Source organism: Pleurodeles waltl, chromosome 7 (assembly GCF_031143425.1).
Source record: "Pleurodeles waltl isolate 20211129_DDA chromosome 7, aPleWal1.hap1.20221129, whole genome shotgun sequence".
In the NCBI taxonomy this organism is placed as follows: domain Eukaryota; kingdom Metazoa; phylum Chordata; class Amphibia; order Caudata; family Salamandridae; genus Pleurodeles; species Pleurodeles waltl.
Genome location: NC_090446.1, coordinates 498,645,533 through 498,660,368, shown reverse-complemented (window position 1 = coordinate 498,660,368; position 14,836 = coordinate 498,645,533). Strand labels below are relative to the sequence as shown.

The window sequence follows — 14,836 nt, the reverse complement described above, 5'->3', positions numbered from 1 at the left end:
TCACTTTAAGGGTTGCTTGCAGGACAACGGGGGCACTCTGGCAGGAGGTTGAGGGTATTCCTGAAGTCCCTTGACTGGGGCTTCCTCCTTATCCTTCTTCAGCCCTGGGCGGGCTTGTTTTCCTGGTGCCTGATGTGAGCTGACCAGTACCCAGAATATTGGTACAATATGGCCTCTGGAGGGTGCAGTGCCACCAAACTCGGCACACATGCAGGGTTTGTCCTTGTGGTCATTGATGTGTTGTCAGATCTGGCTGCAACTTCCACTTCGGAAGTTAGTGGCCGGTCAATGAAGTGACCCTCACGGGGTTGCTGGTTCCTTCTTTGTTGCAGAGTGGTACCTCCACTCTGGAGGGAGTTCTTGGGTGATTGGTGAAGCTGGGAGGTACTCTGGGTTTCTTGAGGTCATTCCAGTTATCCAGCAGCTCCTGAGTGGTGATTGTCGGGTCGTGGCTGTAGCAAGCAGGGGTTGGCAGCTTTTCTTTGTGCAGCAGGTCCACAGTTGTCATGCATTGGATCTTCTTTGTGCTGGTCTTCTTTGTGTCCTTCAAATTTCATTATCCAGTCTAGGGATGCCCACTAAATATTGACATTAGTGGGTGTTTTAGGGGGTACCTGGTAGTGTACAATGGTATACTTACCTTTGGGTGGCTACACCCACTATAGTGACCCACCTCCTATCGGAAGGGTCACTTTCCTATCCCTGATTGGCTATTTTCCTTCCATCTAAGATGCAGGAAAATGAAATGGAGAGTCCACCGCACAGGCAACACCTTATGGGTGGTGCATGCCAGGTGGGGCCATTCCTCCTACCCTTTGTGTGGTTTCCCACCTTTGTTCCCTCCAAAAGTGGGGGTTTCCAAAGAGGGAGGCCATCTGCTGCTAGCAGCAGGCCTGAGGGTCATGTTTCAAGGGTGGTAAGCCCTGTGAAGGTCACCAGCAGGGCAGTGCACATTCCTGAGGGAGGGGTGTTAGCACCTTCACCCAGGAAGGGCATTGTTTTACCTACCAGAGACACAGGGCTCTCCCCCCAAGGTTTCTAGATTGGGTGTCTGGAGGTGGCAGGCTGGATAGAACCACTCAGCAACCATGTCAGGTTTTTGCAGGAGGCACCTCTAAGGTTGCCACTTTTCTTAAATATACCCTTAGTCTTTGCAAATGAAGTGAGTGTTTCCACTGTTCCATTCTGCTACACACATACTAGTAGAGGAGTGGGGAGTAGTATGGACTATATCTTAGTGACTGACAACCTGAGCCCATTTGTTCAAAACTTCCAGACCCACACAAATCGCTTCAGCTATCACAATGCACAAAGCATTGAGATAGCAAGTGCTAAATGGGGAGAATTGTCCAAGCACTCACTTTTAGTAAATGAGATAAGGGTCATTAGGAATCATGGCCCACATATAAGGTGGGATAGAGTTAACAGGGAGGGATTTTTAACCAAGCTAATGTGGGGCTAACAAATCTCACTTGGACATTTAACTGAATGAGAATGCAGGAGATCTGAACATTAATAGGGCCTTTACAGAAATACTGAGATATGTTAAGGGGGAGCTCTTGAGGTCACCCACTGGAAGGGATCCAAAGATGAAAGGCTGGTTTGACTATTACTGCTCAAAGGCCCAGAGAGTCTTAAAGGCAGCCCTGAAAAAACACAACAGATCTCAAACCAAGATAGTTAAATGCAGAAGGAGATGTAAGGATGTACGTATTCAAAGGAAGAAAATTATTAAGGATGAAGCATGGGAGGCTTTAGTGGCAGCTAGTAAAAATAAGGACAATTTGGCTTTCTGGTAAGGAATGATGCAGCCATATTTGAGACAGGTGGGGGTCTCGCCCTTTGAAGTTTTTTGAAGAGCAGAGACTCTCTTTGGATAGACACAAACTAAGCTTCACCCTGTATTCCACTTTGCCAGTAGGTGAAGGTCTACAAAGCTGCCTTGCCAACATAACAAATAGTCATCATGTGCATATATGGTTCACCAAGTTATCACTTTTTCTCGATGTAATGGCTAGTCGAGAGAATAAGCTACCTGTCCATGCAACAGAAATTTGATTCAAGGCATGCTGTCCTTTTCTTTTGTCGACTTTCTTAGATTTAAGTTTATCAAACCTCTGTTACAGAAAAATCTCATTAAACAATGTAGACCAGCACTAACCTGTGTACAACAATTACAGTCACCCGAAGTTTGTTTCACAGTTTCCACCTATATTTGGCATGCAGTACGCATAAAAGAGGCATATGATGACTAACGTTGGCTTCCGTAAAGACCGAGGTGGCTTAATAGAGTGTAGTAGTTTCATGTAATGACTTTTATATAGTATTAGAGTATTTCAGCAATTCTATTTTAGGAAATGTTTGTATGTAACGTGTGTATGTATAATTGAATATAGAATTACATTTTTGTTGTGTACTTTTATGGGTTTAAAACATAAAATCGAATACATTTTATGGACAAGTTGACTGGATATCGGAGAACCCCACTATCCTTCTGTATAGCTAGTCCTGATCAAATTCAGCACCCTGAGGAATGCACTGGTTCCTGTGCCCCATGCACATAGGCACGTTTGTCAGAAAGCAGGATACACTGTGCTCATTTCAGGGCCTCCCACTAGGGATGCAATGTCTGTCTCCAGATTGTAGAACAAACCTAGCCTATTAGTGAATGACAAGACAGCTAACACTGTTAATGACAAAGATTTTGGATCTGCTATGGTTTGTGCTTTGCTGTAGGACATTTTTGAAACTTTGAATCAAGTCCTCAACCTATGGTGGCCCAACTAGAGTTTGTTGGTCCCAGCCTGGCAAAACCTACAGCATTCCTCCTCATCTCTTGAGTCCTCCCAGAGAGATAGCAAGTCCTCACCCTCCTACTAAGGGAGGTCAGACCAGTTTAACTAACTTTTTTGTTCTTCTCTACATGGGAAAATCTTGTAAGTCGGACTGTGTGGAAGAAAGATTTGCCTGACTTTCGTTGCCTCTCTGCTTACCCTCCTTACCTGTAAGTAATGCGATGCCCCTCAAGCGGTAAGGATCTGCTGGGAAGAACTCTGCCAAGACATAGGCTCTATAGGAGGTGTGAGTCTTTTCTGGAAGGCTTGATGCAGCATTGCATTTTGTTTGACCTGACTTGCGTGGTTGCAGTTCAGAGTTACTGATGTGCGGTAGAAATGAAAGAGGTGCCACCACCTGTGGATGAGCGTCAGTGGAATCTCAGATCAAACACAATTTTTCTCTGAAAGTTTCACGGGTTGAAGTACCGTTGATAAAAGACACAAGAGTATTTCATATCTTGACTCCATCTAAAAACATTCAAAAGCAGCTCATATCACCCGTATCCCAGCAAAATGTTCCAGTATGTTGCTGTGCCGCTTAAAACTTCTACAGTGCTCATGCAGCCTCGATGCTATGTGCCGCCATGATATGCCTATGATTTACCTATTGTTGGACATGATAGCCTTAGGGTGGTCATCCCCAACTTTTTGTCTCCATCCTTCCATTTTTCTGGCACTGTTTTTGCTGGTTTTAGGACTCTGCGCACTTTACCACTGCTGTCCAGTGCTAAAGTCAAATGCTCTCTCTCCTTAACATGGTAACATTGGGTTCGATGGCATCTGTCGCTGCAGATACACATGTTGTGCATAGCCCGCCATCTGGTGTTGGGTCGGAATGTTACAAGTTGTTTTTCTTCGAAGAAGTCTTTCGAGTCACGGGACCGAGGGACTCCTCCTCCTTGTCTCCATTGCACATGGGCGTCGACTCCATCTTCGATTGTTTTCTTTCCGCCATCGGGTTCGGACGTGTTCCTTTCGCTCCGGGTTTCGGAACGGAATGTTAGCTAAATATCGGAAAAATTACGTCGGTATTGTTGCGTTCGGGATCGGCTTAAATAGAATCGACACCGAATCGAAGAGTGAAGAGCTCCGGTACCCTTCGGGGTAGTTTTCGATCCCCCGTCGGGCCTGGTCGGCCCGACCGCGTGTAAAACAACGCTGATGGAACGGACCCCGTTCCGTTTCTGTCCTAAATGCCACAACAAATACCCGTATACAGACCAACATTTGGTCTGTAACCTGTGCCTGTCGCCTGAGCACAGTGAAGAGACTTGCGAGGCCTGTCGTGCGTTCCGGTCCCGAAAAACACTCCGTGACCGTCGAGCCAGAAGACTGCAGATGGCATCCACGCCGACAGCTCACCGAGAGTTCGAGGAACAAGAGGAAGAAGAAACCTTCTCGATCCATGAATCGGACTCCGAGGAATTCGACGACTAAAAAACTGTGAGTAAGACGTCGAAGCCAACACACAAGAAAAGTGACAAGGCCCAGGGGACGCCACTGCCACCAGGCCATGGCTCGACCCATAAATTCGGTGACCGACCGTTGGCACCGAAAAAGGCCGAAATAGTGCCGAGATCGTCCGACTCCGGTCGAGACACCGGCACGCAGCCTTCTCAGGACCGAGAAAGTGCTGCTGAAAAAGATCGACGCCGAGATAGCGGAGCCGAAACTGCTCGACGCAGAGACAGCGGCACCGAGGAAGATCGACGCCGAGAGGGTTCGACTCCGAAAAAGAAGAAGGTCACCTCAGAGCCGAAAAAGAGTACAGACAGGGTTTCGGTGCCAAAACGACCCGCAACCGACCCAACTACCGGTTCCTATTCAGAGGAGCAATCACTGTCCTCTCAGATGCGAAAGCATAGATTTGAGGAAGAGTTGCAATCCACCGAAGTGGACCACACTCAGAAACGTATTTTTATACAGGAAGGAACAGGGAAAATAAGCATCCTTCCCCCTATTAGGAGAAAAAGGAGACTGGAGTTTCAGTCAGACCAAGCACCACAAACAAAGATGGTGAAAAAGGTAACTCCGCCACCCTCTCCTCCACCTGTAACTAACGTTTCACCAGCACAAACTCCATCACATTCCCCGGCTCACACCACCATGAGCCAAGGTGACCAGGACCAAGACGCTTGGGACTTATACGACGCCCCAGTGTCGGACAACAGTCCAGAGGCGTATCCTACAAAGCCCTCACCACCGGAAGATACCACAGCATATTCACAAGTGGTGGCTAGAGCAGCAGAATTCCACAACGTGTCCCTACACTCGGAACCAGTCGAGGATGACTTCTTATTCAACACCCTCTCCTCCACCCATAGCTCCTACCAAAGCCTGCCTATGCTCCCAGGAATGCTTCGGCACGCAAAGGAAATCTTCAAGGAGCCGGTCAAGAGTAGAGCAATAACACCAAGAGTGGAAAAGAAATATAAAGCACCTCCCACAGACCCTGTTTTCATCACCTCACAGCTGCCACCAGATTCCGTCGTAGTAGGAGCAGCTCGCAAGAGAGCCAACTCCCACACATCTGGGGATGCACCACCCCCAGATAAAGAGAGCCGCAAGTTCGATGCAGCCGGAAAGAGAGTCGCAGTACAAGCTGCAAACCAGTGGCGCATCGCTAACTCTCAAGCACTACTTGCGCGCTATGACAGAGCCCATTGGGACGAGATGCAACACCTCATTGAGCATCTACCCAAAGAGCTACAAAAAAGGGCGAAACAGGTGGTTGAGGAAGGACAGAACATATCTAATAATCTGATACGCTCCTCTATGGATGCAGCGGATACAGCTGCAAGAACAATTAACACATCTGTGACTATAAGAAGGCACGCATGGCTACGAACGTCTGGTTTTAAACCAGAGATACAGCAGGCAGTGCTCAATATGCCATTCAATGAGAAACAACTGTTCGGACCAGAAGTGGACACGACAATTGAGAAACTCAAAAAGGACACTGACACTGCTAAAGCCATGGGCGCACTCTACTCCCCGCAGAGCAGAGGCACTTACAGCACCTTCCGCAAAACAACCTTTAGAGGGGGGTTTCGGGGTCAGGCCACACAAGCCAGCACCTCACAGGCAACACCGTCCAGCTACCAGGGACAGTACCAAAGGGGAGGCTTTCGGGGCCAATACAGAGGACAATTCCCTAGGAATAGGGGAAAATTTCAAAGCCCCAAAACCCCTACAACCAAACAGTGACTCACATGTCACTCATCCCCTCCACACAACACCAGTGGGGGGAAGAATAGGTCAGTATTACCAAGCATGGGAGGAAATAACTACAGACACTTGGGTCTTAGCAATTATCCAACATGGTTATTGCACAGAATTTCTACAAATCCCTCCAAACATACCACCAAAAGCACAGAATTTATCAAAACAACATTCAGACCTTCTGGAAATAGAGGTTCAAGCATTATTGCAAAAGAACGCAATAGAACTAGTACCAAAGACACAAATAAACACAGGAGTTTATTCACTGTACTTCCTAATACCAAAAAAGGACAAAACACTGAGACCAATCCTAGACCTCAGAACACTAAACACCTACATCAAATCAGAACACTTTCACATGGTCATGCTACAAGAAGTGTTACCATTGCTAAAGCAACAGGACTACATGACAACCTTAGATCTCAAAGACGCGTATTTCCACATACCAATACATCAGTCGCACAGGAAATACCTCAGGTTTGTATTCAAAGGAATACATTACCAATTCAAAGTATTGCTGTTTGGTTTAACAACCGCACCAAGAGTCTTTACAAAATGTCTAGCAGTAGTGGCTGCACACATCAGAAGGCAGCAAATACACGTATTCCCGTATCTAGACGACTGGCTAATCAAGACCAACTCACTGACAAGGTGCTCACACCACACGAATCAGGTCATACAAAACCTCTACAAACTCGGTTTCACCATCAACTATGCAAAATCACACATTCTGCCGTGCAAAGTACAACAATACCTAGGAGCCATTATAGACACAACAAAAGGGTTAGCCACTCCAAGTCCACAAAGAATTCAAAATTTCAACAAAATCATACAACGCATGTATCCAACACAAAGAATACAGGCAAAAATTATATTACAACTCCTAGGCATGATGTCCTCATGCATAGCCATTGTCCCGAACGCAAGACTGCACATGAGGCCCTTACAACAGTGCCTAGCATCACAATGGTCACAAGCACAGGGTCACCTTCTAGATCTGGTGTTGATAGACCGCCAAACATACCTCTCGCTTCTATGGTGGAACAGCATAAATTTAAACAAAGGGCGGCCTTTCCAAGACCCGTTGCCACAATACGTAATAACAACAGATGCTTCCATGACGGGGTGGGGAGCACACCTCGATCAACACAGCATACAAGGACAATGGGACGTACATCAAACAAAACTGCACATAAATCACCTAGAACTGCTAGCAGTTTTTCAAGCACTAAAAGTATTCCAACCAATCATAACTCACAAATACATTCTTGTCAAAACAAACAACATGACAACAATGTATTATCTAAACAAACGGGGGGACACACTCAACGCAGCTGAGCCTTCTAGCACAAAAGATATGGCGATGGGCAATTCACAACCACATTCGCCTAATAGCACAGTTTATTCCAGGAATCCAGAATCAACTTGCAGACAATCTCTCTCGAGATCACCAACAAGTCCACGAATGGGAAATTCACCCCCAAATTCTAAACACTTACTTCAAACTCTGGGGAACACCTCAAATAGACTTGTTTGCAACAAAAGAGAACGCAAAATACCAAAACTTCACATCCAGATACCCACACAGGCAGTCCCAAGGCAATGCCCTATGGATAAACTGGTCAGGGATATTTGCATACGCTTTTCCCCCTCTCCCTCTCCTTCCATATCTAGTAAACAAATTGAGTCAAAACAAACTCAAACTCATACTGATAGCACCAACATGGGCAAGGCAACCCTGGTACACAACACTGCTAGACCTATCAGTAGTACCCCACATCAAATTGCCCAACTGGCCAGATCTGTTAACACAACACAAACAACAGATCAGGCATCCCGATCCAGCATCGCTGAATCTAGCAATCTGGCTCCTGAAATCCTAGAATTCGGACACTTAGACCTTACACAAGAATGTATGGAAATCATAAAGCAAGCTAGAAGACCATCCACTAGGCACTGCTATGCAAGCAAATGGAAAAGGTTTGTTTGCTACTGCCATCATAATCAAATCCAACCATTACACGCATCTCCAAAGGATGTAGTGGGTTACTTGCTACACTTACAAAAATCAAACCTAGCTTTCTCTTCCATTAAAATACACCTTGCGGCAATATCTGCATACCTGCAGATTACCTATTCAACTTCACTATTTAGGATACCGGTCATTAAAGCATTTATGGAAGGCCTTAAAAGAATGATACCACCAAGGACACCACCCGTTCCTTCGTGGAACCTCAATGTTGTCTTAACAAGACTCATGGGTCCACCTTTTGAACCCATGCACTCTTGCGCAATACAGTTCCTAACCTGGAAAGTTGCATTTCTCATCGCCATCACATCTCTACGGAGAGTAAGCGAAATTCAAGCGTTTACAATACAAGAACCTTTTATCCAAATACACAAAAATAAGGTAGTCCTAAGGACCAATCCTAAAATTTTACCAAAGGTTATTTCACCGTTCCACCTAAATCAAACTGTAGAACTACCAGTGTTCTTCCCACAGCCAGATTCCGTAGCTGAGAGGGCACTACATACATTAGATGTCAAAAGAGCACTAATGTACTACATTGACAGAACAAAAAACATCAGAAAGACTAAACAACTATTTATTGCATTCCAAAAACCTCATGCCGGAAACCCAATATCAAAACAAGGTATAGCCAGATGGATAGTTAAGTGTATCCAAATCTGCTACCTTAAAGCAAAAAGACAGCTGCCCATTACACCAAGGGAACACTCAACCAGAAAGAAAGGCGCTACCATGGCCTTTCTAGGAAATATTCCGATCACGAAATATGTAAGGCAGCCACATGGTCTACGCCTCACACGTTCACCAAGCACTACTGTGTAGACGTGCTATCCGCACAACAAGCCACAGTAGGTCAAGCCGTGTTAAGAACCTTATTTCAAAATACTTCCACTCCTACAGGCTGAGCCACCGCTTTTGGGGAGATAACTGCTTACTAGTCTATGCACAACATGTGTATCTGCAGCGACAGATGCCATCGAACTGAAAATGTCACTTACCCAGTGTACATCTGTTCGTGGCATCAGTCGCTGAAGATTCACATGTGCCCACCCGCCTCCCCGGGAGCCTGTAGTCGTTCGGAAGTTAGCTTAAGCTTTGTACATTTGTAAATATATTATTTAAACCTTAAATAGGTACATACTTATTCACTCCATTGCATGGGCACTATTACTACAACACAACTCCTACCTCACCCTCTGCGGGGAAAACAATCGAAGATGGAGTCGACGCCCATGCGCAATGGAGACAAGGAGGAGGAGTCCCTCGGTCCCGTGACTCGAAAGACTTCTTCGAAGAAAAACAACTTGTAACACTCCGACCCAACACCAGATGGCGGGCTATGCACAACATGTGAATCTTCAGCGACTGATGCCACGAACAGATGTACACTGGGTAAGTGACATTTTCATTCCAACCTAATTAGCATATTTAATTTACCTGTAAGTCCCTAGTAAAGTGCACTACATGTGCCCAGAGCATATAAATTAAATAAATGCTACTAAAGGGCCTTCAGCACTGATTGTGCCACCCATATAAGTAGCCCATCAACCATGTCTCAGGCCTGCCATTGCTAGGTCTCTGTGTGCAGTTCCACTGCCACTTCGACCCAACGTTCCTCTTTACTGCAAAAGTAAAACAAAATAAACATTATTTTTAAAAAAACATTCACTTCACTGTACCAGTAAACACTGTAAACCACTCAAATACAGGATTGTGGGAGCTAGAAACCATTAATCCAACATCTGCCTGGCCACACACAACTATCCATAGCTACATTACAAGACTTCATAGTTGCCAATTTATAATTAGCGCCTCCTCGCTATTATGCACTTTAAGGAGGAGCCTTCAAATTTTGCGAATTAGTTAGGCTCTGAGTTCCCTATTTTTCAAATTGGTGCGGAACCTTACTTTTCATTTGATTTTTCAATGTGATGTGTTATTGTTTGTTCTTGAATTTGTATTATTGTCACAGGTTTTTGATGTAAGTAACGTTTGTGCAGTGACAATTTTTTACTCGAGGTAATTGCTCACTTTTGTATTTGTTTTTCTGTGTGCGATAAATGTTTTTCAATTACAATTATTTTTCTGGATAAATATTATGAATTGATGCTAGGGAGAAGTAATTGGTTTTGCTTTTTCATCCTGAATAATATTTTTTCCAAGTAAACTACAGTGTTGCATCTTGTTTTTGTGTGTAATTTGATTGGCCTAGTCTTGCTGTTTTAGAGGCCATACCCCTTTCCTACTGCAGTACTTTTAGAAAGTATGCATTTCTCTGCACTTGCTGCCATCTGTGCCTTATAGCCTGTCTCCAATCCACATCTGGTCTGTGCTAGTTGACAGCTCCCCTTGTGCATTCCACCCAGACAACCACAAACACAGGACACTCAGTCACATCCTCACTCATCTGCATACTGAATGGGTCTTCCTGGGCAGGAAGGGTGGAGGGGCTCACACTTATATTTCAAAGGCCAGTTGCCTGCCCTCACACAAAGGACTGATAACCCCCCACATGAATCCTGGCAGACAGGACTGGGCTGAAAGGGGAACTTGTGCACTTCGAAACCACTCTTTGAAATTTTCCCCACTTCAAAGGCATTTTGGGGTATATAAACTGGGTCTCTAACCCCTCCAAATCAGACGTTTCTGGACTTACACATGCACTCTGTCAGAGGAACTGCCTGGCTGCCCAAAGGACTCATCTGGGCTGCTTTGACGCAACGCCTGCAGAAATCTACAAAAAGCCTGCATCGCAGCTGGAAAATCGCAACTCTGCTGACCGGAACAACGCAGCACGGACTTCCCGACAGAAAATGCAATGCAGCGCCTGCCCTGCAAAGGAAAATTTGACAGATAGCCTACCGGATCGACACAGTGCCTGCTCCTTTTACTAGTGGGTCAAAGATTTTCAACGCATCGTCCCTGGGCATCAAAATATCCCCGCATCACAGTGAGGAAATAAGAATGCTTGACTGAAAAATGATGCAATCCCTTGCAGCGTGGAAAGGAACAACGCATCGTCCGTGATGTGCCGGAAAATCTCACGCAACATCTTATTTTTCCACACATCTCCTCTTCTACGGTCTCTGTGCGTCGTTATTTTTGACACATCCCAGGTACTGTGTGTTACAAAGAAACAACTATTGATTTCTAAGGATTGAGACTTTTTTAAACCTTTTAAAAGTGACATTTCAACTTGTGCTTATGGAATCTTTGTGATTTTGACATTATTTTATTCAGATACATATTATCTATTTTTCGAAACTTGTGTGGTTTATTTTTGTGGTGTTTTCATTGTGTTACTGTATGATTTATTGCACAAATACTTTATATATTGCCTTCTAAATTAAGCCTGACTGCTCAGTGCCAAGCTACCAGAGGGTGGGCACAGGATTATATGGATTGTGTTGTGACTTACCCTGACTAGGGTTGTGGTCCCTACTTGGACAAGGGTGTATACCTCTGCCAACTAAAGACCCCATTTCTAATACCTATTCTAGGCCCCTGTTTTATACTTTTTGACAAAGAAATATGGGAATGTCTTTGGTTGGGTTATCAAGGTATGGAGTGACTCGGTATTAGAATACTTACAATAACCAAGGGAACTGTTCTGTAGTTAGCTTTAAAATAAACTGTGTGTATACTCTGCCTTAATGTCTTTGCAGTTTCAGGTATACATTTTATTTACACATCTTTTGTCATATCTTTTTTGCAACTGCAACTATCTGACAAGATTTTTATGTTACAAAACATCATTTTATAAACTAAAATGAGCACTTTTACATCGTAATAAAAGCCTCTGGAAATGCTATACTGATGGAATTCTGGATCGATAGCAAATGTAATTGTTTATTATCCAGCAATGTTAAATGATACATTTACTAAAATTTAATTTTATCTTCTTTTTTCTTTTCCACTTTCTCTGCTTCATGGACTCTTGGGTAATGTAGAAGAAAATTATGATCATTATTTGCTGTGTAGTGCTGGGAGTAGTACTAGCATCTTCAATTGGGGGGACACTTGGATTGTAAATTAAAAATAATAATAATGTTAATTACAAAAAAGCAAATCAATGTACATGCAGTGAACTTAAACAGCACAGGTTCCAGCTACCTAAAGTTAACCCTTTATTTGATCAGTAAATCAAAGTTTATAGCCTGTCCTGCTTGGCGTGGAAGTGGCTTGCCAGTAGAGCTTCCTAGGTTGTCACAAGGCCAAGAGTGACATCACAGGAAGTGGGACACAGAGCTCTTCAGTTGAAGGCTAGAGTGTGGCCTAATGAGACCATAGAAAATGGAACTGAGGCAAGGCGTGTAAATGACCATTGCAGCTGCTTGTTGATATGGAATCTGTCTTGCAATGCAAACGTTTAATTGCAGCTGCAATATATGTGGACACATTTTCAAATACGTTTAAAAAGAATAATTCTAAAACTGAGTTGTATCTGCGATTACGATGTTCTGATGGATACGTATGATTTTGTACTATCTATGAAAATGAGACAACACTTAATTTTACAAGAATAGCAGTAACAATCTGAGTACCCAATAACAGTTATTATCAACATTTCCATGTAAACAAAATCAAAAAGCGCGGTTTCTTTTAACACATTCTTTCATTGGAAGTGCTGATAACTGTTGCGCTTGTTAAATCAATAAGAGATGTGCAATTTTCTGAATTATTTAACCTAGAGTAGGTGGTTTTCATTTCAGTATCCCAATACAGCAAAGAGATCTAGAACCGATTCTAATATGGCCACGCCACTTGGAAATGAAAAAGGATGGATTTCATTGGAAGTCACCATCCTAATACATGCTCAGTTCCTATAGATGAGACTATGCAAGTCCCATTAGGCAGCCATTTTTACCTTCGGCAGAAAAGCAATCTGAAGGCAATGGCACAAAGCTTTCAACTAACTCCCCAGCCGATGAGGGTCAAAGTGGACCATATCAGGATTTTAAACCACATTGAAGCATTTTGTTTTGTGTTGTCCTATGCCTATTTACTAAGGATAACAAGGACAACCCCAGACGCTGTGCATTGTGGGGTGGACTTCAAGAGCTTGCATGCACAAGTATTATTTTTTTAGTAACCTTTTTGAAAAAATATTGTTGATGAATTTCCTTTGTTGTGCGTTTTACAGTATCTTGTGGAAATTATTTTTTTAATGTTTGGGTGTTTTTTGTAACTCCGTTTTTAAAGAATGTATTTTCTTGGGTTTATTTGTGTTTACAGTGAGTTCTGCCTTGACCAACGATGGCTGCTCTTGGTCAGGGGATGGCTGCAAGTGGCACAGTTTTGTGAAAATACTCTGTCAGTCTCTAACTGAAAACCTGTATTTCCTTCTCACACTCATAAGGCAGCCACATTACACTTTTCTGAACAAAAATAACTCTGCTCTGTGTTTGAGGAGGGTTTTACTTAAGACTGGCTTTTGAGGCCTATCAGTACACTAGGTAACAGGCAACCACAACGATAATAAATAGAGATTAGGGGAGAGAGAGACTGTGTTTGTGGTCCATTAATGCAACTGTGGAGTTTAGTGGCATAAAAACCGAGAGGCCCACTGGTTTTCAAGTGTCACAGGAACCCTAATAGTGCATTACAGGGCAATAAAATAAATGTTAACCTTTGTGCTTGTTTTCCTGTTGGATAAACATTCATAATTCTAATGAATTATATATTTCTGGTGAATTATGGGTTTTGAAAACCCTTGTAATTGTGAGCTAAAATGAGTCAAGCCTAATATATAATTTCTTCTTATTTGTGACGTATATGCCATACATTGATGGCATAGTGGCACATTTTTAAAGTTCCAATTTTAATTGCAAACCAATAAGCCCCCACAAAGAAGGAGGCTTTAAATAAAACGTATGTCCCAAATCATTCTGAATGTCCCTCTCAGCCAATTAGCAACCCTAAAATGCAAGGGTCCCTTCACCGCCAGCTGCTGCCCTGCTAAACTGAACTTCGATTTACTGCTCTTTTTTAAAACAAAAGAAAAAAACTAAATCAAAAGAACTATGAACAAAAAAACAAAGTTTGGTAATTGAGCCATGTATTGTTTAAATGTTGATGGTAAATTGTAGTCTGTGGAGTATTGCTAACATTAATACATTTTTATTTATTGCAATTCATTAATTTATTTTTTGATTGAAAGATATATTCATGTTTATCGTAGGGAAAAATCTAAGATTTCTTAAAACTATAAACTATTATCTTCTCTTTACAGATCAGTTAAACCACACATAATGAAAAACGCGAACAAAACAATAAGTAATACAAGAGAAAACATGCAACACATGTACATAAATGTATGCATTTGAAACACAATTTTAATAACTCTTTTGGTGACTGACTTAAGGAGAGAAAAAAAAAAGTAAAAACAAAGCTTATTTTACAGCCTGCACAGAGCCCTTAAATGGAGTGACAACGCCTTTACACAGTTTCCTTCATGGAAGGGTGTATGTGTTTTGTGTCTAGGCTGACGAAAGGCAATACCTCCGTCCTCACAAAAGGGGAACCTTTTTGACATTTGTTTTTTTACAGGCTTATTGTTAGCTAATGTGTATTTGTAATGTATTTTCTTGTGTAAACTATGCCAATTTTATGGGTGTTCATGAACCTACCAGTCCTTTGTGCACCCTCAAATATGAATATTGAACTGGGTTTCGACATTAACAATCGGTCACAAATTGGAGGAGCTGTATGATTCCCACTTCACCGTTAGATCTTTCAATTACTGACA

At 43.0% G+C, this 14,836-nt stretch overlaps 1 protein-coding gene across 1 annotated transcript in view; it reads left to right on the top strand.

Annotated features, from left to right (window-relative positions):
* Window positions 1–14,457, top strand: part of LOC138304261 (syntaxin-1B) — a 293,052-nt gene extending 278,595 nt beyond the window's left edge. Inside the window, exon 10 of the mRNA XM_069244180.1 lies at window positions 12,039–14,457. Within this exon, the coding sequence (XP_069100281.1) occupies window positions 12,039–12,119 (81 nt within the window). The 3' untranslated portion in view covers window positions 12,120–14,457. The remainder of the gene's footprint in view (window positions 1–12,038) is intronic.
* Window positions 14,458–14,836: the final 379 nt, after the last annotated feature.